At 38.5% G+C, this 27,500-nt stretch overlaps 3 protein-coding genes across 5 annotated transcripts in view; 1 reads left to right on the forward strand and 2 right to left on the reverse strand.

The window, feature by feature from the left end:
• The window catches only part of p3h4 (prolyl 3-hydroxylase family member 4 (inactive)), a 12,643-nt gene extending 4,861 nt beyond the window's left edge, over nucleotides 1–7,782 (reverse strand). The window contains exons 1-3 of the mRNA XM_062050104.1: nucleotides 7,245–7,782; nucleotides 3,087–3,236; nucleotides 2,853–3,024 (exon numbers count right to left, since the gene is read on the reverse strand). Of these exons, the coding sequence (XP_061906088.1) occupies nucleotides 2,853–3,024; nucleotides 3,087–3,236; nucleotides 7,245–7,718 (796 nt within the window). The 5' untranslated portion in view covers nucleotides 7,719–7,782. The remainder of the gene's footprint in view (nucleotides 1–2,852; nucleotides 3,025–3,086; nucleotides 3,237–7,244) is intronic.
• The window catches only part of fkbp10a (FKBP prolyl isomerase 10a), a 31,750-nt gene extending 4,576 nt beyond the window's left edge, over nucleotides 1–27,174 (forward strand). The window contains exons 1-10 of one of the 3 annotated variants that reach the window (XM_062050102.1): nucleotides 11,031–11,351; nucleotides 17,398–17,543; nucleotides 17,624–17,813; nucleotides 17,869–18,011; nucleotides 20,362–20,482; nucleotides 20,547–20,692; nucleotides 23,957–24,146; nucleotides 24,357–24,499; nucleotides 24,622–24,785; nucleotides 26,330–27,174. In XM_062050102.1, coding sequence (XP_061906086.1) covers nucleotides 11,059–11,351; nucleotides 17,398–17,543; nucleotides 17,624–17,813; nucleotides 17,869–18,011; nucleotides 20,362–20,482; nucleotides 20,547–20,692; nucleotides 23,957–24,146; nucleotides 24,357–24,499; nucleotides 24,622–24,785; nucleotides 26,330–26,509 — 1,716 coding nt within the window. In that variant the 5' untranslated portion in view covers nucleotides 11,031–11,058 and the 3' untranslated portion in view covers nucleotides 26,510–27,174. Of the gene's footprint in view, nucleotides 1–11,030; nucleotides 11,352–17,397; nucleotides 17,544–17,623; nucleotides 17,814–17,868; nucleotides 18,012–20,292; nucleotides 20,483–20,546; nucleotides 20,693–23,956; nucleotides 24,147–24,356; nucleotides 24,500–24,621; nucleotides 24,786–26,329 lie in introns of those variants that run through there. The other 2 variants (XM_062050101.1, XM_062050103.1) reach the window with 2 other exon arrangements.
• The window catches only part of LOC133651892 (7-methylguanosine phosphate-specific 5'-nucleotidase-like), a 21,365-nt gene continuing 20,712 nt past the window's right edge, over nucleotides 26,848–27,500 (reverse strand). Inside the window, exon 10 of the mRNA XM_062050105.1 lies at nucleotides 26,848–27,374. Coding sequence (XP_061906089.1) covers nucleotides 27,264–27,374 — 111 coding nt within the window. The 3' untranslated portion in view covers nucleotides 26,848–27,263. The remainder of the gene's footprint in view (nucleotides 27,375–27,500) is intronic.

A 27,500-nucleotide genomic window follows, 5' to 3' on the forward strand; every position in this document is an offset into this window, starting at 1 on the left:
ATATATATATATATATATATATATATATATATATATATATATATATATATATATATATATATATATATATATATATATATATATATATATATATGTATTTTTTTTTTTTTTTTATGAACTATTTAACTATCATAATAATAATAATATGAATAAAATATGATCATATGAAAATGACAATGATATACTGTATATACAAAAGTTTGGGGTCACATTGAAATGTCCCTATTTTTGAAGGAAAAGCACTGTACTTTTCAATGAAGATAACTTTAAACTAGTCTTAACTTTAAAGAAATACACTCTATACATTGCTAATGTGGTAAATGACTATTCTAGCTGCAAATGTCTGGTTTTTGGTGAAATATCTACATAGGTGTATAGAGGCCCATTTCCAGCAACTATCACTCCAGTGTTCTAAAGGTACAATGTGTTTGCTCATTGGCTCAGAAGGCTAATTGATGATTAGAAAACCCTTGTGCAATCATCCCTCCATCAGTGTGTGAATGGGTGTGTGAATGGGTGAATGTGGAAATACTGTCAAAGCGCTTTGAGTACCTTGAAGGTAGAAAAGCGCTATACAAGTACAACCCATTTATCATTATCACATCTGAAAACAGTTTAGCTCGTTACAGAAGCTACAAAACTGACCTTCCTTTGAGCAGATTGAGTTTCTGGAGAATCACATTTATGGGGTCAATTCAAACGCTCAAAATGGCCAGAAAAAGAGAACTTTCATCTGAAACTCGACAGTCTATTCTTGTTCTTAGAAATGAAGGCTATTCCACAAAATTGTTTGGGTGACCCCAAACTTTTGAACGGTAGTGTACATTTGAATTTATTTACTGAGGATAGCCCTTTGAGATGTGGAATTAATAATTTATTTATATATTATATATATATATATATATATATATATATATATATATATATATATATATATATATATATATATATATATATATATATATATATATATATATATATATATATATGTATATATATATGTATATAATATATATATATATATATATAATATATATATATATGTATATAATATATATATATATATATATATATATTTGTATTATTATTCATATATGTGATGTAATATTAAACAATTTAATTAACTATCAAAATAATAATAATATAAATAAAATATAATATATATACATTAGAATTTGAGATGTGGAATTAATAATTTGTATATATAATAATAATGCTTATTAATATGTAGTATTTAATGAACTATCAAAATAATATAAGTAAAAAATATGATCATATTAAAATAATACATTTAAATTTGAGGAGATTCCTTTGAGATGTAGAATACCATTTTAATTATGAATATAAAATTCATTACTTTATTACATAAACTAAATATATTTCTAAAAATAGTTTGTATTCCATGGATCATAACATCAAATATATAATATAAAATATGAATAAATAATGTATTCAATGTAAAATGCAATATTTTCCAATAACCATAATATACTAATAATATGTACATAAAATGTGATAATACTAAAATGTAATTACATGGTACTGATATTGGATATTATTCATTGAGGATAGCCCTTTGAGATGTGGAATTAATGATGAATAATTATTAATATAACATGTAGCATTTAAACTATCATAATATAAACAAAATGTGATAATATAAAAATTTTATTACATGATACTTATATTGGAATTTATTTGAGGACAGCCCTTTAAGATGTGGAATTATTTATGAATAGAATATGTAGTATTAATTAAACTATCATAATATAAATAAAATTTGATAATATAAAATGTAATTACATGTTATGTTTGAATTTATTTATTGAGGACAGCCCTTTAAGATGTGGAATTAATGATGAATAATTATGAATAGAATATGTAGTATTAAACATCATAATATAAATAAAATTTGATAATATAAAATGTAATTACATGTTATGTTTGAATTTATTTGAGGAGAGCCCCTAGAGATGTAAAATGAATCATTTGTATTTATGAATATGTAATATTTTATTAAACTATCAATATATTTTTTTAAATTACAAATAAAGATACAAAATTTAAATGTTTGTATTCCATGTAGCATAATATCAAAAAATACAACCAAAAATAAACCTAAATAAAATGACTTAAATATAATAAAAGAATATAAAATATAAATTAAAAACATTTATTCAGAAAAATTGCAAAGTTTATAATTATAAAATATTATTAATTATAGTGTATATTATTTAAGAAATAATAATAATATAGTACATCTCACTATTTGCGGGGGTTACGTTCCAAAACCTTTGCTAATTAAAGCAAAACAAATCCCTGAAAATTATAAATGGGTTATACTTGTATAGCGCTTTTCTACCTTCAAGGTACTCAAAGCGCTTTGACAGTATTTCCACATTCACCCATTCACACACACATTCACACACTGATGGCGGGAGCTGCCATGCAAGGCGCTAACCAACAGCCATCAGGAGCAAGGGTGAAGTGTCTTGCCCAAGGACACAACGGACATGACTAGGATGGTAGAAGGTGGGGATTGAACCCCAGTAACCAGCAACCCTCCGATTGCTGGCACGGCCACTCTACCAACCTCGCCACGCCGAAATGACTATTTTTTAAACTCCAACCTAAAATGTGTCTCACAGTTAATAAAACATATTTTAAATTCAGTTTTACACATTTCAGAAACACAGTAAAAAGTATTAAATTTACAAAGCGTGCAGTTACACACACACCGCCTCTTGTTGAAGCTTCTTCCTGCTGGAAAACATTGTGCCAATTGACTTGTGAGACAGCGCCCTCTGCTGGATTCTTAACTGCAGTGTGCGGGTGTGTGTGCGCACACGTACCTGCCAGCGTGGGATAGAAATCCTTGAACTCTAAAATCTCGTAGGAGCCGTCACAGCCGTCCAGGCACAGCGCGTAGACGTCCATGTAGGCGCTGATGGCGCTCTCCATGTGGCGAGCGCTGCTGCTGAAGTCTCCGTTGTTGTAGAGCGTCACACTCTTCTCAAACACACTCTGGAACCGACAACGCAACAATTCAACGACCAATGTTTTGTTTTTGTTGTTTTGGTCCGAACCTCGTAGGGCTGCTCCTCGTGGTCGATGAGATACTCGTCCACGTCTATCTGCGTCTTGTAGTGCTTCATATTTTTTTTGAGGGAGGGGTCATCGGGGTTCTTTTTCAGGAAGGTGTGGGCCGCGGACACCGCCTTCTCCACGTTGTTGAGCTGAGGAACAAAAAGCATTGCCGTTTTCATTGCAACTAAACCACTTAAAATCCACTTTCTCACGCACCCCAAATCATTGCTCATGTCTAAAAAATGTAATTATCGTCTGTTTCTAATCAACACCTGGTCTTTTGCACTTTTAGTGAAATAAACAGCCCATTGATAATTCCAGCATTTACAGTTGCAATACATATAATACTACAACATATTATTTTCATAAGGAGTGTCCCAATCCAAAGGTATTATCGGTCCGATATCACAAGTATCGCTTGCATGTAAAATGTCCGATACAAGCAGTCGCAGCGTGTCTACTTGTGCAAGGCCAGTTATCATCTAAATGTCCTCCAAGAAGCACACGAGTTTGATCCGTTCTTCTGTTTTAGTCGAGTCATTTACAAAAGGTAAACACGGCTAAGCTACTAGATGGGAGCAGCTACACAACGACTAAGCACACAAGCGAGACATACCTAATATTTATTAAACAATATTGCAGTGTAAAACGGCCCTTACACAAAGTCTCCAAGGCAGAAGCGTATGAGAAAGTATCCAGTAACAAACGTGTCCACATCATTTAACTTACTGCATTCGAAAAAACAATGACAAAGCAATTGCCACTCCGCTTAAACTTAAAGACAGCATAAGTCCATTCTACACAGTTAATAACAAATAGGTTAGTTTTTTCATACCTACATTTATTGTGTTTAAGGATGAGTACCAAAGGAATCCCACTGGTCCTATTTGGCATTGATTGACGTAAAATTCCAACGGTGCCATGTTTTGGTATCTGAGTTGCATGTGACGTCACGCCCAGTTGCTCACTCCAGCAGCACTGAGAGCACACTCCGCCAAACTACCTCAAGGTAATTTTGCAATTTCCAATGTCAACAAAGGAATTGACAACAAAAAAATGCTCTGGCTTGCTGCTAATATAAATTGTATTTGCTGTTGACATGTTACTGATTAGCATTAGCCATTTTGCATGGCATTTTAAGACCTCTAAAAATGTGTTAATGGAAAGTACAACTAAGATCCATAAGGCTTCCAGCGGCACACATAATGAATGAATGAATAAATGAATGAAGCATTCGTACGCCAGTACATGGGTCCGCACACAGAGGCATATTATGTGCGATGTAAGCATTCGTAAACCGAAAAGGACGCAAATAGAGGCGTTTGTAAATCGAGGTTCCACTATAAGTACAACACTTATAGTATTTACACATTGTAGGGCGCAACAGAGAGCAAAGACTGAACGTACCATAAGCTATACACTACTGCCATCTAACATCTTGGACTTGCAACTGCAATTTAATGTCATACCTGCAAATAATAATAATAATAATAGATTTTATTTGTAAAAAAGCACTTTACATTGAGTAAACCACCTCAAAGTGCTACAGTGTATTAAAAAAAATTAAAATAAAAAGATAATAAAAAATAAATACAAATAAAAACTAGAACAGCCTAATAGCTAGAACTAGTATGCATATATCTTTAAAAGAAGGGTTTTTAAGCCTTTTTTAAAAGCATCCACAGTCTGTGGTGCCCTCAGGTGGTCAGGGAGAGCGTTCCACAGACTGGGAGCGGCGGAGCAGAAAGCCCGGTCTCCCGTTGTTCGTAGCTTTGTCCTCGGAGGTTGGAGGAGGTTAGCCTGTCCGGAGCGGAGGTGTCGTGTGGAGGATTTGGGGGTGAGTAGTTCTTTGAGGTAGAGGGGGGGCATTTCTATGGAGGCACTGGTGGGTTAGTAGGGAGACTTTGTATTCAAATAGCTGATCTGATAATAAAACAAGATACTACAACTGGACAGAAATTATCATAATTATCTCCTTTTTAAACATTGCAATTAGAAAGAGATTTTATTATCAAAAAACAATTAATATTTATTAATACACAGAATGGTTTCGCAGGTACCGGGAATCGATACTGTATACTATAAATTAATAAAAGTATGGATGATGCCAGGCTGCTGATATCGTATCCAATCAATTAGGGATGTCCGATAATGGCTTTTTGCCGATATCCGATATTCCGATATTGTCCAAATCTTTAATTACCAATACCGATATCAACCGATACCGATATATAAAGTTGTGGAATTAACACATTATTATGCCTAATTTGGAAAACCAGGTATGGTGAAGATAAGGTCCTTTTTTTTTTATTTATAAAATAAAATATATAAATAAAAAACATTTTCTTTAATAAAAAAGAAAGTAAAACAATATAAAAAACAGTAACATAGAAACTAGTAATTAATAAAATGAGTAAAATTAAGTGTTAAAGGTTAATACTAATAGTGGACCAGCAGCACGCACAATCATGTGTGCTTACGGACTGTATCCCTTGCAGACTGTATTGATATATATTGATATATAATGTAGGAACCAGAATATTAATAACAGAAAGAAACAACCCTTTTGTGTGAATGAGTGTAAATGGGGGAGGGAGGTTTTTTGGGTTGGTGCACTAATTGTATCTTGTGTTTTTTATTACAGATGTGTGCCGATATTATCGGTTGATAAATACTTTAAAATGTAATATCGGAAATTATCGGTATCGTTTTTTTTATTATCGGTATCTGTTTTTTTATTTTTTATTTTTTTTATTAAATCAACATAAAAAACACAAGATACACTTACAATTAGTGCACCAACCCAAAAAACCTCCCTCCCCCATTTACACTCATTCACACAAAAGGGTTGTTTCTTTCTGTTATTAATATTCTGGTTCCTACATTATATATCAATATATATCAATACAGTCTGCAAGGGATACAGTCCGTAAGCACACATGATTGTGCGTGCTGCTGGTCCACTATTAGTATTAACCTTTAACAGTTAATTCTACTCATTTTCATTAATTACTAGTTTCTATGTAACTGTTTTTATATTGTTTTACTTTCTTTTTTATTCAAGAAAATGTTTTTAATTTATTTATCTTATTTTATTTTATTAATTAAAAAAAAAAAATGACCTTATCTTCACCATACCTGCATGGTTGTCCAAATTAGGCATAATAATGTGTTAATTCCACGACTGTATATATCGGTATCGGTTGATATCTGTATCTGTAATTAAAGAGTTGGACAATATCGGATATCGGCAAAAAGCCATTATTGGACATTGATTGATTGATTGATTGAGACTTTTATTAGTAGGTTGCACAGTGAAGTACATATTCCGTACAATTGACCACTAAATGGTAACACCCGAATAAGTTTTTCAACTTGTTTAAGTCGGGGTCCACTTAAATTGATTCATGATACAGATATATACTATCATATATACTATCATCATAATACAGTCATCACACAAGATAATCACATTGAATTATTTACATTATTTACAATCCCTAATTGATTGGATACGATATCAGCAGCCTGGCATCATCCACGTTTTTATTAATTTATAGTATACAGTATCGATATCGGTATCGGTAATTAAAGAGTTGGACATTATCGGATATCGGCAAAATTCATTACTGGACATCCCTATTTTTTATGTTGATTTAATAAAATAAAAAAAACGATACAGATAATTTCAGAGATTACATTTTAAAGCATTCATCGACATCTCTACACTCAATATTGGTATCGTCCAATACGCAAAGCTCCAATATACTGTAAGTATCAGAAGAGAAAAAGTTGGATGGAGACACCTCCTATTTTAATTAGGTGTTGCCATTTATGGGTTAATATTGCATCTGAACCAACACATGCCTTCCCCTAATAGACGCCTGCTACTCTCTGCAGTTGATTAAAACGACAGACTTCCTTTGTCATTTTTATTTTCTTTCTTCACTGTACCTAAAGAAGTGTCCTAGAAGAAGTAGGAGGAGAATGGCGGGTTTGTTAGCGGAGGTAACACAGCAAGAGACGTGGCACAGACTCAACTAATTGCCCCACAGGAGGTCGACTAACTGCCTGACTAGAACTTTCCAAGCCTCAAACACGGCGGCGGTGCTTAAGGCTATGTAGTTGGGAAGTTGTGGCACATGCGCACTTCTCACCTGGTAGTAGGCATACTGGATGTATCGATACGGGGTTCTTTTCTCGAAGCTCTCCAGCACGTCCCTCCGCGGGTGTGCGAGTGTAAACACCGGAAAGTTCGCCTTGCACTTCTTCAAGCAAGCCGCCCTCAGCAGGATGTGGCGCACGACGCGCAGGCTGCCGTCCTCCTCATCCTCCTCCTCGTCCTTCGCCCGGCTCACGGTGCTGCAGTTGCGGCCGCAGAAGGTCTCGCTGTCCCGCAGCAGCCGGTGGAGCCTGAGGCTGAACTCCAAGTACTTGATGCTCTCCGCCCAGTTGTGCGCCGCGTACTGTTCCAACGCGTGGTTGTAGGCGGCGTCCAGCGGCACTACGTCCTCGGCGGGGAAACTCTTGAAGCTGTACTTCTCGTACTGGGCCTCCGCCACCGCGCAGAGGAGGAGGAGGAGGAAGGCCGAAGCAGAAGCCGCTACCACCGCCTCGCTGTGCGGGAGCATCGTCGCTCCGGGACGGGGGTCGCGCGTCTGGTTCCAAGGGAAAAAAAGTTGTGTGCACGTAGGCAGCCGAGACGCGTCATGCTGGACCGTCAAACGCAATGATATCCGGTTAAAGCTTTCGAAATAAAAGCTCTGTTGATTTACCTGTTTAAAAACTCACACGACAATTTGTTGTGATTATCGCTAAAATATGCATTTTATTGCACTCCTAAAATAAGTACAGACGGAAATTATTGCAGTTATCCTGAACGAGACTTATTCAATAGCTTTTTTTATTTTTTTTATTGAACAACAAACATACATTTATAATTCACACAACAGTCAAAGGAAAGAAAACAAAAGCAAATAAAGAGAGCATTAAATATTATTAAATCAAAATAATAAAAAATATTAGGCGTCTGCCTCACAATACGAAGGTCTTGGGTTCAAACTACTTCCTTAACGTAAATGACCGCCATAACCCAGGGCCGGCCCGTGGCATAGGCCGTATAGGCAAATGCTAAGGGCGCCGTCCATCAGGGGGCGCCACGCCAGTGCCACAAATGTTGGAGAAAAAAAAAAGTTGGTACTATTATTTCTAAATACAAAAAATAATCCCACGTTAATTAAAATGCAAAGTAAAGCCTATTTAATAGAAATATTATTTGTTACAACATTACACCCCCCCACTCCCCATCCCCCCCCCCCCCCCCACCCCCGCACGGTGCGCCCCCTCCCTTCCCGTATCATGACTCTTACCACATCAAAAAATCAACACAAGATGTCAAAACGGCCAAAACTGTCAGGTGCCCAGGGAAGAAAAAAGAGAAAAGAAGAGGAGGAGAAACGAGAAAAAGACAGAGGTAGCAGGTAGGTAACGTTAGCCTACATGAAATTATTTGTCTGTTACAGAATGTGATAGTAACCTGGCTTTTTAGCATTAAGCTAATGTTACATGATTCGGCAATTGCTCATCAATAAATAGCTAGTTCTGTTTTAACGTCGGGTTAATATTGTGGAGGGGGCTAAATTGTTATGGAAAATAATAATGTAACGTTAGGTAATTCCAGTACTCCCACCTTACATTCCTCAGGGACATTTGTATTAGATCTTTTAAGCAGGTGTTTTTTGTTTACATTGTTATTGCCTTCTGGTTAGCTAATGTTTGCCCTGCAGGTAATAGTCACTTTTCCACGCCTTTATATATTAGGTATAGTTGTAAGCCTAGTCGTTAAAGTGCACATCATTAATGTTAATTAAGCAATATCACATGAGAGGGAATGCTGTTTTTTAATTTGAGCACTGCTGTGATTCGGTTAAAGATAATCATAACATAACATTCTCATATAATATGTTAATTTGCTTTCTTTAAGTAAAAAAAAAGGTCAAAGACAAAGCTATTCGGTTTCTTGTGAGTATATACACTTCACTGCCGAAGTGGGGGGGGGGGCGCCAGATTGGTTAGGGCCAGGCCTGCCATAACCACAACACCAGGGGAAGCTCCACTAACCACGTTAAACCCAGATTCCGATCTAACAAAGGTCTTAACTCATTCTCTTTCTATGCCACATCAATGTGGAATGCACTCCCAACAGGTGTAAAAGAAAGGGCATCTCTATCCTCCTTCAAAACCGCACTAAAACACCTCCAGGCAACTTCAACCCTAAACTAACACCCTACCCTCCCTTCCACATCCCACCTCCCCGGATTATAAATAATCAAATGTAAATAATCAAATGTAGATACTTATTCTTATGCTTTCTGATCTCTCTCTCTCCATGTCCACTACTTGCTGTACATATCCTACCAAGTCAGTCCTACACTGTTTCAATGTCCATTTCTCTGATGATGCAATTGTTGATGACTGAAGTGTTGATATCAACCAAACCTAACCCCGCCCCCCTCCACATCCCACACCCCGGATTGTAAATAATGTAAATAATTCAATGTATATACTCTGATGATTATCTTGTGTGATGACTGTATTATGATGATAGTATATATCTGTATCATGAATCAATTTACGTGGACCCCGACTTAAACAAGTTGAAAAACTTATTCGGGTGTTACCATTTAGTGGTCAATTGTACGGAATATGTACTGTACTGTGCAATCTACTAATACAAGTTTCAATCAATCAATCAATCAATCGATCCTGCGCTCGGGATCTTTCTGTGTGGAGTTAGCATGTTCTCCCCGTGACTGCGTGGGTTCCCTCCGGGTACTCCGGTTTCCTCCCACCTCCAAAGACATGCACCTGGGGATAGGTTGATTGGCAACACTAAATTGGCCCTAGTGTGTGAATGTTGTCTGTCTATCTGTGTTGGCCCTGTGATGAGGTGGCGACTTGTCCAGGGCGTACCCCGCCTTCCGCCCGAATGCAGCTGAGATAGGCTCCAGCACCCCCCGCGACTCCAAAAGGGACAAGCGGTAGAAAATGGATGGATGGAAAACTAAATTAAAAAAATTCAACCACAGCTTTGAATGTAGTCTCTGGTTTCCGGTTTATACAGTGTTAGCTGTTTAGCTTGACTACAAAAAGAAACACGGCTGGAATACCCATTTAAACCCTGGAATGTGAAATCTGGAAGAAGTTTCCTCATGTTTAATGAATTAATAAGGTAGTAATACTGGGGGGGGGAAACACTTTTTGAAACTAACAGACAGTTATCTTTATATTTTCCCTTCATTCCAAGCAATCTGTCAGGTTGAGACATGTTGAAAAGGCAAAGAGTTCAGTTGTAAACATTATTGAGATATAGTCTGTTCTGCCATCTTTACCATGAATTGATTAACGTGGACCCCGACTTAAACAAGTTGAAAAACGTATTCGGGTGTCACCATTTAGTGGTCAATTGTACGGAATATGTACTGTACTGTGCAATCTACTAATAAAAGTCTCAATCAATCTTTCGACCTGAGTGAACCTGATCCAGGTGACACAGTAGAAGCATGTGCACTGATTAAGGAGATTGGCGGCATCATTTTATATATTTTTGGAGGAGGGCATGGAAGGACTCTGGGAGTTGTGTTCATGTACACGTTTGCACCATTCCAACATAAGTGGGTGGGGGTTCAGATGACCACTCCCCCTTCAGCGCTTCACGCTTGTGGACCAAAGGGGATGTTATAATGGTTTCTTTCAAAATAAAACAAGGACGGGTTTACCACCAACATATACCGCAGTGGCATTCTACTTTGTGTACTTAAATTAACGTATTTTATAAAATGTGCATGTAATCCGAAATAATCCGCGAATGTATTTAATTTAACGTGTTTACAGACCGTAATCGTCAATGTTGTTTTTTAAATGTGTATTATTTTGGAATTTGCTACAGGAACTAGTTTGTTTCATCATGTCATGTTCTACACGAATGTCCCTGACCGCAGTGGCGTGTCTCGGGTGGTTCGGTTCTGCTACCTCGGCAGACTGGACTTCCTCGGTTCCCCCTTAAACAACCTCGGGATGTTTCCGCCGCTGCTGTTCGTCCTCCATTTCGTCGCCGTGCGGTGCAGCTCCGAGTTCATGTTGGACGTGGTCGTGGACCGCTACCACATCCCCAAAGTTTGCCCGCGAGAGGTCCAACCCGAGGACTTTATTCGCTACCACTTCAACGGCACCTTAAATGCTGACGGCAGGACGTTTGATTCCAGGTTGTTGTTTTTTAAATTGATTCTATATATGTATATATTTAGAAAATGTTTACGTTTTGCGGTTGTTTGAGGCGCATGCGCACGACCAGGTTTTTTTAAATTTAAGATAACTTGTAACATCTGTGTGTAACATGTTACTTCCGGGTTAGACTGACACAACTGAAGCCTAAGTGAGGATAACTAACTTTACTTTTACCTTTTGAGGCTTTACTTTTCTCAGTATTTCCTCATAAGGCTTTAATTTATGGAACTGCAGAGAATACCAGGCATCTTATGGGTCAGGAATGTCTTGAGGCGAACACTTTGTATGTCAATCAATCAATCAATCAATGTTTATTTATATAGCCCTAAATCACAAGTGTCTCAAAGGGCTGGGATAGGCTCCAGCTCACCAATAGAAGCAGTAAAAGGTCGAGGATAGTAAGATAATGTTGTCCAGGCGTGTCCAATGTGCGGCCCAGGTGCCATTTGCAGTCCTCAGCTCATTTTTAATGGCCTGGGGCACAGTCTAAAGATACTATTAAAAAATAATAGAGCAAACAGGTGAAATGTGAGAATTAAAAGTTGCAAGGTTGACTCTAATAACACGGTATGGCTCGGTTGATAGAGCGGCCGTGCCAGCAACTTGAGGGTTCCAGGTTCGATCCCCGCTTCTGCCATCCTAGTCACTGCCGTTGTGTCCTTGGGCAAGACACTTTACCCACATGCTCCCAGTGCCACCCACACTGGTTTAAATGTAACTTACACATATTGGGTTTCACTATGTAAAAGCGCTTTGAGTCACTAGAGAAAAGCGCTATATAAATATAATTCACTTCACAAAGCTGCCATGCAGGTGTTTTTTCTTTAAAGCTGTCATTGCTCAAAACATAATGAATCAAAATCAATGTTATGAATGATTGACCTATTAAAGGTTCCAGTTACTTTACTTATAATTACAGATGTCCGATAATATCGGCAGGCCGATATTATCGGCCGATAAATGCTTTAAAAATGTAATATCAGAAATTATCGGTATCGTTTTTTAAATTTCTTTTATTAAATCAACATAAAAAACACAAGATACACATACAATTAGTGCACCAACCCAAAAAACCTCCCTCCCCCATTCACACAAAAGGGTTGTTTCCTTCTGTTATTAATATTCTGGTTCCTACATTATATATCAATACAGTCTGCAAGGGATACAGTCCGTAAGCACACATGATTGTGTGTGCTGCTGGTCCACTAATAGTACTAACCTTTAACAGTTAATTGTACTCATTTTCATTAATTATTAGTTTCTATGTAATTGTTTTTGTATTGTTTTACTTTCTTTTTTATTCAAGAAAATGTTTTTAATTTATTTATCTTATTTTATTTTATAATTTATTTAAAAAAGGACCTTATCTTCACCATAGGCATAATAATGTGTTAATTCCACGACTATATATATTGGTATCGGTTTATCGGTATCGTTGATATATGTATTGGTAATTAAGAGTTGGACAATATCGGATATTGGCAAAAAGCCATTATCGGACATCCCTACTCAAAACATAATGAATCAAAATCAATGTTATGAATAATTGACCTATTAAAGGTTCCAATTACTTTATTTAAAATATTCCACTTTGAAATATTTTTGGGGAAAATATTGCATATTATCTGTTTGCCGTATAAAAAAAGTTTTAGGACAAAAAGAGCATTTAAAAAAAGTACTAAAAATGTATAAGCGACAGATAGATCTGAAGTTGATCAACAGACTTGAATGTTAAATGTAAAACAAAGTACGATTTGTTAACATTTATGAGTGTGGGCCCTTCTATATCATAAGAATTTTAGTGGGATTTTTTTTTTAACTGTCATTGCTCAAAAAATAATGTGTTTATTGACCTATTTAAGGCTCCAATTACTCTACATCAAATATTCCACTTTGAAATGTTTCTTGGGGTCGGATATTTTGTGTATTTGCCGTAAAAAACAGGGTTTTGACAAAAAGGGCATAAAACAAAAAAAACACACAATTTACTAGATCTCAACAGACAGACCTGAAGTTGATCTAGAGGAGGGGTGTTAAACTCATTTTATTTTAGGGCCGGACTGGTAAAATCATAGCATAATACCTTAACAATACAACAACTACAGATTCAGTTTTTTTGTTTGTTTTACTTATGCCCAAAATAGAACAAAGCATTTTGAAAATGTACATATCACAAATAATCCTCTTGACAAAACACTTAGTTAGCTGAAAATTCTGAGGAACAAATTGGAGCAGTTGCAAAAACCATGAAGAACACAATATTCTTAGACTTTGTTTCAGTGTATCTACAGATCCATTAAACTGTCAGTCACAGCCTATATGGGATTGTACAAAATAAATCAAAACTCTTGGTATCAAAACCCTCATTTGTCATTTCCACGTATTAATCCTGTGCCGACCATACAAACTGAGGTAGAAACTATTCAAGAGGGTTGAGTTAGTCCCTGCCTTCTAGGCAATATTGTGTACTGATAGAAAATAAAAGCTGCGCAATGTGTGAACAATTTCAACCAAACAGAATTTAAGAGACTATCAGTATAGCAGTAAATCACACTGTCTTCTGTGGAAATGTAAAGAAAGCGAACAAACATTTTCACAGAATTATTTGAAGGTGCAGTGTTTCATGCAGCATTTTAAGGGGTTACCAATTGTTTATTTACTCCTGAAAGCTGGTATGGTTTAGCTTTCACAAGTGCATCAATATCAGCTGTCACATCTTGAGTGGCAGACAATGTCAGGATGTTATTGGAGTGCTTGCACGTGAGCCTTGATTGTAGCTTTGGTTTATTGATGCCCATTACAGAGAAAACTTTGAAGCAGGTTTTACATGGGTGGAAGGAGGAGGAGCCTCAGCCCCGCTTTACTGTGTACCTAACCGAGTTGCTATTGCGACATCCAGTGGACACATTGAGAACAGCAATTTCTTTCATTTAAAAGTAAAGGTCCTTTTTAGACTTTGCAAACTCATCTCGTGGGCCGGATCAAAACCGCGGGCCGCATGTTTGACATCCTTGATCTAGAGATTTAAGCCTTTTTATGAATTATTTTTTACATTTTTATGACTGAGACCCTTCCGAGTTCCTGGGACCAAGCTTGAGCAGGGCCCTAAATGTTAAAAACAAATATATACATATACATATATTGTAGGGATGTAACGGTACACAAAAATTTCGGTTCGGTACGTACCTCGGTTTAGAGGTCACGGTTTGGTTCATTTTCGATACAGTAAGAAAACAACAAAATATAAATGTTTTGGTTATTTACCAAATTTGTAAACAATGGCTTTATCCTTTTAACATTGGGAACACTATAATAATTCTGCCCACGTTAATCAACATTAAACTGCCTCAAGTTGTTGCTCAGATTAAATAAAATGACAAAACTTTTCTTCTACATATAAAAAGTGCAACCTTAAACAGTTTCCAGACAACTCATCATGTTTAATTTATTACAGCATTTGGGAAGCCTGTAGTTGATTTATTATGTAAATGTTATATTTTTATCAACATGTGATAGCAGGGACCCTGTAATTCAAAACTAGGCTGCTGCATTACTAATGATTAATGTAACTATAGCTGAAAAAATGGTACAATAGCAATAGGAGAGACTATTCATCCCTGAACACCATGGAGTTCATGTAGGCTTTATGATGCAGTTACATTATTATATCAACTATCAGAGACAGAAACTCTTCATTTAACATAATGTCCTGCTTCAACACAGCTCAATCAACACAGAAAAAGGTAAAGTGAAATAACAGACAGACAGGGCTTTGCTGTCCGTAACACACACACCGCAAAATGAGCAAACGTTACGCTAAAAGCGAATTAGCCTTCATCTCAAGCCAGTTCTGCGAACAAACCGAGCTGCCTTTTATATTTCTAGAAGGTCAACGGGCTTATAGTGATGTTACTAGTAGTTGACTGGGAGGTGTTTATTATATTTTGAGGAGATTCCGCTGCCTGATGCTTACCTGCTAAACGCTAAGCACTGACTACATGCGCTCTGAATACGCACTGCTGATTGGCTGTTACCGCTCTGTTTGTAACCAATCAGATGGTTGTGTGGGTGGGACAATGCTGGGTGCTGTGTAGAGTACTGACTAAGGCTGAAACGACGCGTCGACGTAGTCGACGTCATCGGTTACGTAAATACGTCAACACCGTTCTTGTGCGTCGACGCGTCGCATATTTACGTCACACTACCGTCATGGCGAAGCGCAAAGCAGACGATCAAAGCAGACGATGCAAGCGGTGCGAGCGAGGGGGAAAAATCACTCCAAAAGTCGTCAAAAGTGTGGAAGTATTTCAATACACAGCCTAATAATGTTGTTGTATGCACACTGTGTCGAGCGTAAATGGCCTATCATAGCAGCACAACGGCTATGAACGAACATTTGAAAAGAAAACCATCAACTAGTCAATCGTCCGCGTGAGCATACGTTGTCATCATTACACAAAAACATTAATGTGTCATTTGTATCTCCTAGGGGTGTAACGGTACGTGTTTTGTATTGAACCGTTTCGGTACGGGGCTTTCGGTTCGGTACGGGGGTGTACCGAACGAGTTTCTAAGCTAAAGCTAACTTTTGCTGCTAAAGTCTTAACAAGCTGCTTCGCTCCTTCTGCCTCTGTCTCAGCACGCAGCATTGTCCCACCCACACAACCATCTGATTGGTACACACGCAGCATTATCAGCCAATCAGCAGTGCGTATTCAGAGCGTTACCAGCCAATCAGCAGTGTGTATTCAGAGCGCATGTAGTCAGCGCTTCAGCGTCGAGCAGATAGGTGCTTAGCAGGTGAGCATCAGGCAGCGGACTCTCCCCAAATGATAATAAACACCTCCCAGTCAACTACTAGTAACATCACTATGAGCCCGTTGACCTTCTAGAAACTTAAACTGCAGCTCAGCTCACTCGCAGTCCTGGCTTGAGGTGAAGGCTAATTAGTTCCAGCCACATCGACCCCTTCTGAGCGCCTATTTTCAGCTGCTGGGAATATTGTAAACAAGAAAAGAACCAGAGCATGTAGACATGCTAACCTTTCTTCATTACAACTGTTAGTCACTCACTGGAATGAGTAGAATTGGTTATTGTGTACTGTGTTGGACTGGATGTTTATTTTGCACATTTTAAAAGCAATACTTAATGTTTACAGTACTCCAGAATATTTAGATTGGCACTTTTTTGTATTGGATGTTTATCTTTATTTTTGCACATTTTAGCAAATAAGCAATACTTTCACTTTTGTTGAAATGTTTACACTGTTGTTACAGAATATTTCGTTTTACACTTTTTTGTATTGGATGTTTATCTTTATTTTTGCACATTTTAAAGCAAAATAAGCAATACTTTTACTTTTGAAATGCTTATACTATTGCAGAATATTAAGATTTGCACTGGATGTTGACTTTTATATTTGCACGTTAAAAAGCAAATAAGCTACTTTTAATTTTGTTAAAGGTTAAAAGTTTTAAATGTTTACATTGTTACAGAATATTTAGTCATGTTGTCAATGTTGACTGAGTGGCCATACTTCTTTTTTTTTTGTAAATAAAAGCCATGCCTTTTGAAAAAACTGGCCTACATTTATTTTTTCATCTTCATTTTGAATAAAAAAATAATCGGTAAAAGGAAAAATAATCTATAGATTAATCGGAAAAAATAATCTATAGATTAATCGGAAAAAAATAATCTATAGATTAATCGATAGAAAAATAATCGTTAGCTGCAGCCTTAGTACTGACAGAAACAGAGGCAGAAGGAAGCCGAGGCGGCTACTTAATATGTTCGTGTGGAAACTCGTTCGGTACACCTCCGAACCGAACCGAAACCCCCGTACCGAAACGGTTCAATACAAATACACGTACCGTTACACCCCTAATATATTGTATTGGTTTTGAAAATGAAAAATATCAAAATGGCCCCCGCATGCTTTGATTTTTCAGTGTGCGGCCCTCAGTGGAAATGTGTTTAGACACCTTGCTGTAGTCTGACAGTACGTGTGTGTGTTATTGTGTGCAGTCATGACCGAGGCAAAGCTTTCATCAGTCAGGTGGGTATGGGTCGCCTCCTCACAGGAGTCGACCGCGGCCTGATGGGCATGTGCGTGAACGAGCGCCGCAAGATCACCGTCCCGCCACACTTGGCCTTCGGAAGCATAGGAACAGGTATCGCAAAGTGTTCCGCGCCCGCAATAGTTTGGTTTGTATTTTTCCATCTTTAATCTTTGACATGGCTGTGCCACAAGGGGGCATCATCCCAGCGGACGCTGTCTTGGTGTACGACGTGCTCCTGCTGGACATATGGAACAAGGCGGACAAGGTTGAGATCCGCACGCTCAGCAAACCTAAAAAATGCACTCGTGCCGCCATGGCGTCCGACTTTCTACGCTATCATTACAACGGCACCCTGCTCTCCGGACAAGCCTTTGACTCCAGGTGGGTGTGGTGTGTGTGTTCTTAAACGACAACTAACTGTGTGTGTTTACTTCAGCCACAAGAATGCGACCTATGACACCTATTTGGGCCAAGGCGATGTAATTGAGGGCATGGAGCAGGGCCTGCTGGGAATGTGTGTCACAGAGAGAAGGGTCATCATCATCCCGCCATTCCTGGCTTACGGAGAGAATGGGCACGGTACGAGGCAGCTTTGCATCACCATGGCAACGCCTATATTAGTTTGTCTACAACAGGAATGTCCAAAGTGCAGCCAGATGCCAAATTTTTAACGACTTCCGGCACAATCGTCAGCATTCTAATAATAGCATGCAAACGTCTTGTTTTTTCAATATTTTAGTACTTGATACATGCTAACGTCAGCATGCTAGCATTTTAAACAAACACTTTCAAGTACACACCTCATATTTTGGCACTTGACCCACGTTTCAGTTAGCATTTTAGCATGCTAACAATAGCATGCTAGCTAATTTAGCAAGTATACACGCACCTTAGAGTAATATATTTTGGTACTTGACGCATTTTAGCGTTTTAGTATTTACTTTTACATGGTAGCTTTTTAAGCTAATTTAGCAGGTATACAGTGTCATATATTGTGGTATTTCACTAATGCTAAAACTAAGAGTGTTATTGTTAGCATGCTAGCTTTTTTTTTTTTTAGATCATTTTGCTTATCTGTTTTGTTGACGCCATATGGCCTGCGTGCTAACTGTTAGCACTTCAGTTTGGCTTTGGATCTTCAGCATTCACACAATTTCTAACGAAATTGCATTTTCTAGTTCTTCAAAAAAAAAACAGTGCCATATTTTTCGGAGTATAAGTCGATCCGGGGTTTAAGTCGCACCGGCCGAAAATGCATAATGAAAAAGGAAAAAAAACGTATATAAGTTGCACTGGAGTATAAGTCGCATTTTTGGGGGACATTTATTTGATAAAACCCAACACCAAGAATAGACATTTGAAAGGCAATTTAAAATAAAGAATAGTGAACAACAGGCTGAATAAGTGTACGTTATATGACGCATAAATAACCAACTGAGAACGTGCCTGGTATGTTAACGTAACATATTTGGCGAAGTTGGTAGAGTGGTCGTGCCAGCAATCGGAGGGTTGCTGGTTACTGGGGTTCAATCCCCACCTTCTACCATCCTAGTCACGTCCGTTGTGTCCTTGGGCAAGACACTTCACCCTTGCTCCTGATGGCTGCTGGTTAGCGCCTTGCATGGCAGCTCCCGCCATCAGTGTGTGAATGTGTGTGTGAATGGGTGAATGTGGAAATACTGTCAAAGCGCTTTGAGTACCTTGAAGGTAGAAAAGCGCTATACAAGTATAACCCATTTATCATTTATTTTATGGTAAGTCATTCAAATAACTATAACTTATAGAACATGCTATACGTTTACCAAACAATCTGTCACTCCTAATCGCTAAATCCCATGAAATCTTATACGTCTAGTCCGGGGGTCGGCAACCCGCGGCTCTAGAGCCGCATGTGGCTCTTTAGCGCTGCCCTAGTGGCTCTCTGGAGATTTTTCAAAAATGTATGAAGAATGGAAAAAGATGAGGGGGAAAAAAATCTATTTTTTTGTTTTAGTATGGTTTCTGTAGGAGGACAAACATGACACAAACCTCCCTAATTGTTATAAATCACACTGTTTGTATTAAACATGCTTCACTGATTCGAGTATTTGGCGAGCGCCGTTTTGTCCTACTAATTTTGGCGGTCCCTGAACTCACCGTATAGTTTGTTTACATTTATAACTTTCTCCGACTTTCTAGGACGTGTTTTATGCCACTTCTTTTTCTGTCTCATTTTGTCCACCAAACTTTTAACGTTGTGCATGAGTGCACAAAGGTGAGTTTTGTTGATGTTATTGACTTGTGTGAAGTGCTAATCAGACATATTTGGTCACTGCATGACTGCAAGCTAATCGATGCTAACATGCTATTTAGGCTAGCGATATGTACATATTGCATCATTATGCCTCATTTGTAGGTATATTTGAGCTCATTTAGTTTCCTTGAAGTCCTCTTAATTAAATGTATATCTCATGACACATGTAATATGGCTTTTAATTTTTTGCGGCTCCAGCCAGATTTGTTTTTGTATTTTTGGTCCAATATGGCTCTTTCATTATTTTGGGTTGCCGACCCCTGGTCTAGTCTCTTACGTGAATGAGCTAAATAATATTATTTGATATTTTACGGTAATGTGTTAATAATTTCACACATAAGTCGCTCCTGAGTATAAGTCGCACCCCCGGCCAAACTATGAAAAAAACTGCGACTTATAGTCCAAAAAATACGATATATATTGTACTGGTTTTGAAGGTGAAAACTACCAAAATGGCCCCCGCATCGTCTGATTTGTGGCCCTCAGTGGAAAAAGTTTGGGCACCCCGAGTCTGCAATTATAATTGACTTAAGTATCAGCTAATTGAGACTTAAAATGTCCCAACAGGACGTCTAGTGCCCCCGCAGGCCACGCTGATATTTGATGTGCTGATGGTGGATGTGTTCAACCCCAAAGACGAGCTCGTCGTCGAGGTCAAAGAGGTCCCCGAAGGATGCGCCCGCCGCACCACTGTGGGCGATTACATCCGCTACCACTACAACGGAACCTTCCACGATGGCACCGCCTTTGACTCCAGGTCTGAGTGATAAACGAACATGATTGTGTGGCAAAAACGGACGATGACGTGGATGTGTTGGCAGCTACCAGAGGAACAGCACGTACAACACGTATGTGGGTATGGGCTACATCATCAAAGGCATGGACGAAGCCCTGCAGGGTCTGTGCATGGGAGAGAAGAGGAGGGTCGTGGTGCCGCCTCACCTGGCATACGGAGGAGACGGTGTGGGTGAGTGAGGACAAAACAGGGTGGGGTCTCTATTTTCCCAAACAACTCCTCACAGTGACAACATTTCACTTACATTCATGAGAATTTCCCTGATGTTCTGTGTTTAATAGCGGATTCTGTTTTATCGACCAACTCTGTGATTCCATCCATGGTTACGTTAACACGGAAATTCCTTACTTTTTTGTTGAGTTCAGTGATTATTGATTAGACATACTAACGTGTCAAATGAATAGTAGCAACAGTGGTGAGATCCCGTAGTTCTTTTTTACCCACTCATCTGCTTTACCTTTCTTTACAATCTCAATAATTTGCATGCATGTTGCACTGCTCTTTTATCGTTACTTCGAATATAACTTTTATTATCGTGACAAGCCAAAGTCGAAATTGTGATTAAAATTCAATTACCTGTCCAGTTCTACTGGGTCACGTCCGCTTTCCCACAGTATAAACAGCTTGCCTGCCCAATGACGTCATAACATCTAGGGCTTTTAGAGAGTAGAGTGCACAACTGCCATACTTGCCAACCCTCCCGTTTTTAGCGGGAGAATCCCGATATTCAGCGCCTCTCCCGACAACCTCCCGACAGAGATTTTCTCCCGACAATCTCCAAGGTATTGAGGCCACGCCCAAAAAAAAAAAAAGTCTGCCGCAGCTGCGATTGGACCTGACCAGCCTCCGGGTACAAGTACTGGAGTACCAATTGCTTGCCAGGGAAGATCTTCCCCAGGAAGCGAGGATTGACCGGTTTAGGGCCAAGCTGCCCCCCCCCCCCCAAGTATGACAACTGCGCACACAACAAGGAGACGAAGCAGAAGAACGAGGAAATTACAGACATGGCGACGCCGTCGACGAGCAAGATGAAGAAATACGCTTGCAAGTTCCAAAAACGAATTGAAAACAAGAATTTCAGTTCATCCAGGACAGTTCGAAGGGGAAGGTGTATGTTGCCTGTAAATATGTAGAACAGACTTCTCCATTGAACACGGTGGCCGAAATGATATACTCATCATGAACGGAGAAGTTAAACAGGACAATACTGCCATCTAAATATATATATATATATATATATATATATATGAAATACTCGAGTTGGTGAATTCTAGCTGTAAATAACCACGCCCCCACCCCCCACCCCACCTCCCGATATTGGAGGTCTCAAGGTTGGCAAGTATGACAGTATGGCAGTGTTTTTATTTTTTTTCAAAAACGGACCATAGTCCTCAGCCGCGCTCACCTCTTTTCTTTTCAACCCTCGTCCTTTCCCTATTCGGGTACCGTATTTTTCGGAGTATAAGTCGCTCCAGAGTATAAGTTGCACCGGCCGAAAATGCATAATAAAGAAGGAAAAAAAAACATATAAGTCGCATTTTTTGGGGAAATGTATTTGATAAAACCCAACACCAAGAATAGACATTTGAAAGGCAATTTAAAATAAATAAATAGTGAACAACAGGCTGAATAAGTGTACGTTATATGAGGCATAAATAACCAACTGAGAACGTGCCTGGTATGTTAACGTAACATATTATGGTAAGAGTCATTCAAATAACTATAACATATAGAACATGCTATACGCTTACCAAACAATCTGTCACTCCTAATCGCTAAATCCCATGAAATCTTATACGTCTAGTCTCTTACGTGAATGAGCTAAATAATATTATTTGATATTTTACGGTAATGTGTTAATAATTTCACACATAAGTTGCTCCTGAGTATAAGTCGCACCCCCGGCCAAACTATGAAAAAAACTGCGACTTATAGTCCGAAAAATACGGTATATAAGAACAACAGGGACTAGATTGTAGAAATAAAATAAATTACAAAATATAACAAATGGGATACTTTAAAATAACAGTCATTGGTCTAATAATATTTTTTAAATATTTACTGCATAACAGAAATTCCTTTCCATACTTAAATAAGAATAACTGACCAAATAAAATGTTACACAGCTGTAACACTAGCACTGGCACTAAACCTGCAGAAAATTGTTCTTCTCAGATTTCTATGTGTACATTTATCCACTTTGCATTATTCTGTTACACTTTATAAAACACTTCTTACATGTTCCATATTTTTGCACCTTTGTTTTAAAACATTATTGTCAAGTGTTAATGTGGTTTTAGAATTTTGTTGACATTTTTAAGTGTTTTCCATGCTTGTGTTGACATTTCCTTTCTTTCTGCTTTGATGGTTGAGGATTATAATCAGAGGAAGGTCACATTTGAAATAAAAATTACATTTAATATATTTTTCGTCTTTCAATAGGTCATAAAAAATACAAATAATTATTGATATCGACTGATGTAAACACTTTATATTGTGATACAGTTCTCAGCCATATTGCTCAGCCCTACTTCAACGTCCCTAAAACATGTAAATGTTGCCTCTTTGCGAGGTCAGCATTGTAAATGAGAATCTGTTCCTAATTGTCTTACCCTGGACAAATAAAGGTTAAACAAATATACAAAAACATGTAAACTGGGAAGTTCAGGTGCTGGTGTTTTGCTAAGTGTTGACTACATTACCCAGAAGGCTTAGCGTCAAAGACAGGAAGTAGGTCTGAGCTACCTGGTAGATCAACAGTTGTGCCATTTGAGTAACAAAGAGTGGATTTATAGTTGCATGTTGTTGTTCCTGCTTGGTCTACACAAGACTCGAACATAAGTTTTGATAAAACCGTTGACGTGCTTGAAGGCAAATTTGATTGGCTAAAATGTGCGGGGAAGTTGTCAATCAATCAATCAATCAAAGTTTATTTATATAGCCCTAAATCACGAGTGTCTCAAAGGGCTGCACAAGCCACAATGACATCCTCTGCTCAGATACCACATCAGGGCAAAGAAAAACTCAACCCAATGGGCTACCATGCGAAACCTTGGAGGGGACCGCAGATGTGGGGGGACCCCCCTGGGCGACCGGTGCAATGGACGTTGAGTGGATCTAGTTAATAGTGTGGGAGTTGTGGGAATTGGACAAAGTTGGGAGGCGGCGCATACTTTGCAGGGATTGGTTGAATGGTCCACATTGCACATTTCTAGAGGGACTGTTACATCTATGAGTGACAGAAGGGATGCTTTTGGGTGTTAGGTCCTACTGTAATCGACTTTTTTGGTGTAGTACCAGTATTATTTTTTAATGTATACTTAATCTGTACTTCTTGACATTGTAAATCGTTCCCATTACTGAGTACAAAATACAATATTCTCTGCTGACTTGTGAGTTTGAAAGATTAAAATGCAGTCATTTGTTACCTTGCAGGTGAGCTGATCCCCGGCTCAGCTGTGCTGGTCTTCGACATCCACATCATCGACTTCCACAACCCCGACGACCTCGTGGACGTCAAAGTGACCCACAAGCCTCAGGAATGCGACAGCGTGAGCGAGGCGGACGACTGGCTGCAGTATCGCTACAACTGCTCCTTGATGGACGGCACCTTGCTGTACTCCTCGTGAGCGCCCTCTGATGTTCACTCTGCCACACTGCATGGAAGCACACTGCCTCTGCCTGGCTCCTTGTTACTCGGGGAATCTTTACGTATCCATGACAACAGCACGTATGTCTGCATGACTCTCAAGGTTTCCATACTCTCCAAGCGTGGAAGTTTTCCTTTGAAGGTTCCACAAATAATAGCTTCACTTGACTCGCTCTCTCGTTTTAGGGACCAGTTTGACTCACCCTCCGTCACCACGCTGGGGGCCGAGCAGGTCATTCCGGGTCTGGAGCAAGGATTGATTGGCATGTGTGTGGGCGAGACCAGAGAAGTAGTCGTACCACCCCACTGGGGACATGGCGAAAATGGAGGTACAATGAAATAAAATTGTATTTTTTAGCAGCATGAAAATTGAGTTTTCATTGCCTCAGTTGCCAAAATGCTTTTGGGGATGAATTAATGCTGTAAAAAAATATTTGTTTTGGTCGGTCAGCCGGTGATGTTCCTGGGAGCGCAGTGCTCTTTTTCCAGCTGGAGTTGGTAGAGCTACAGAAAGGTGTTCCAAAAGGTTTCATGTTCGTGTGGTTTGGAGATGGCCCAGACCCGCTCTTCCCCGCCATGGACCTCAACGGTGACAGAGAGGTCCCTTTGCAGGAGGTAAAACTCTAATAACATCTTGTCTGTAGATTAGTCGTCGGGATCGACCGATTATTGGCCGGGCCGATAATTGGCATTTTTGACATATATCGGTATCTGCCTTTTAAAAAAAATAGTAGAAGTAGCTTATTTATTTTTTTACAACTACAACAGAACCACACCACCTGATGCAATATATATAAATATGACCAATATTTATTATTTTCAAAATAATGACAGAGATAGTAATAAGCAAGTCTCAGCACCAGCCCCTTTGCACTACATGAGAAAAGTTCCCTTTTTCCCAATTTCTGTTTATTTAAGAAGAAAAATTACTCATTGACAATAATTCTCCATAAATATTGAAATCTAACCAGGCATTTATTTGAGTTCCTGTGAGAAATGTTCTCTCGTGTAGCCACTCCCGTTCTTGCAGTGCTGGTCGCCAACAGTACAAGTACGTCTCCCCAGCTGACCCGTCAAAACTTTCCATTTTTGCAGTTTACAGTTTTTGTCCTTCTTTCCTGGCGTGTTACCGATCCGGTTTTGTATGTTTTCGCTAATGCAGCAATGCAGTCGCAAAACAATTTTGAAACAAGTTTTATATTCCGTGATTCAAACAAATAACGCGACGGAGATGGATAGACATCAAGAGAACAGACAATATATCTATGCCAAAAATCCAAATTTTGTGTAAATATCTTGATAAATAGGAGACTTATCATATAAGTACAGATGAGCAGGCAGAAGCTCACACATTCTCATACTTTCTGTAACATCCAGGAAGAAATTATGTAGGCCATCTTGAAAAAAATGTCTCAACGATAAGCATGAAGGAGCACAGAATTTGTATTTAAATGTTAGCAATTTTTCAGTATTTCTCCCGAGGAAACCTTACAATGTATTAAATCCATACAGTGCTATAAAATTGAGTAGATGTCACGTTGATGCTCGTTTTAAACAGGTAAAGGTGTTTGAAATCCCCTGATGTTTTTTGCTGCTAAATTAACCACAACATTAGCACCGGATAAAATATTGTCGCTACTGGTCCAACTTTTCCTATAGAATAATGTTAAAAAACAACCTGACATACTATTCATGTTTAAATAACTTTTACTGCAAATGAATATCAGCTCCAAATATCGGCCTCCTTGACAACTAATAATCGGTATCGCTCCTGTAAAAAACGTATCGGTCAATCTCTAAAATTAACCCCAACATTAAAGCCGTATAAAACATGTCGCTACTGGTCTGACGTTTCTTAGGGAAAAATAGTAATTTAAAAACGACTTAAAGCTTTGTCCAGCTGTTTACTGATGTATAATATTCATGGCTATCAACTTCTTTAACTACCAATAATCAGTATCAGCCCTGAAAAAAACATATTGGTCGATCTCTAATTTTTAAATGCTACCGCTCAAGTACTGACTAGAAGTACTGCACAAGTTCCTTTTTAAGTTGCTGAGATGTCTTCCTTACCTCTTTTGCCAAGGGAATGAATGAATCCTTGGAATACTGTAATTGGTCTTAAAAGAAGGCCAACAGCCTTTAATTATCCTCTCTAGTTTTCAGCCTTTATCAAGCTCCAAGTCCAGCAGGGCAACGGTCGCCTTCGACCGGGAGTCCAAGCAGACGACATCATTCAGGACATGTTCAACAGTCAGGACCTTAACAAAGACGGCAAGATCGTGGCATACGAAGTCAGTCTTCAATCGGAGGAGCAGCCCGAACGGGACGAGTTGTAAAAAAAGACTTGATGAGGTGATTTTACATGTTGTGCGTTTTAATGTCAGCAAGCTGTGATGATGTTGAGTCAGATGAGAATCGCTAAAAGCCACTAACTGAATGCAATGGCTGTACGATAACAGAAATTAATAAGTACAAGAGTTGTATCAAAATGTTTTACTGTATTCTACTTTGTGAGAACGGTCTCCAATATTTTGACAGCTCATGGCACTAAATAGCTCTCACAATAAACATTAAATGATTACCTCTCGATGCAACTCTTGTATTAAATGGTGCAGGTGTACCTAATTAAGTGTCCGGAGAATATGTATTTTGTGAGCCAAATAAAGATTTGTAGTTTAAAAAAAAAGGTGAACAATTTTTTATTCATTTTAAGGTTTGAACAAAGAGTGAAATATTACACTTGGTGATTGACTATAAAAAGCAGTAAACAAATGTGACGTGCCACAAAGTCTGAAATAGTTTTGTATTGTGCGCTTGAACGTTTAGTAGCACCTTGTTAGTCACTAGAAGTGGAGGATTAGAACATATTTGCATGGTGTCGGAGGCTGCAAGTACATTATGTGAGTGCAAAAATGTCGTACGTATGTATGGTCCTGCCGAGTAGTCAAATACACAGCATCGCTTTTTTTTTTTTTTTTTTTAGTAAAACAAACGAAGATTTCCTACTTAAACTTTTGTCTAGTACTTCCTGCAGCGAAGAGCATCCAGTGTCCGTGCTTTTAAAAACAAGGCGTGACGGCAACTCAGCTTTCACTTGTTTCCGGTGAGGTAGAGCAGCACAGCGTTGGGAACGTCCAGGGTCTCGTCGTTGACCAACACGATGTCATAAGAGTCCAAATACGACTGCTTCCTTTCCTCCACCTCAATAAGAACAACAAAGTCCACCATGAAAAGCGGGACACCCAAATACAAACTAGTAGGAAACAACAAAATACTGTAAAATAAAAGTCAGTTTTGACTAATTGTACATTAAATGCTTTGTAGCAT

Source organism: Entelurus aequoreus, linkage group LG06, assembly GCF_033978785.1.
Source record: "Entelurus aequoreus isolate RoL-2023_Sb linkage group LG06, RoL_Eaeq_v1.1, whole genome shotgun sequence".
Lineage (NCBI taxonomy): Eukaryota > Metazoa > Chordata > Actinopteri > Syngnathiformes > Syngnathidae > Entelurus > Entelurus aequoreus.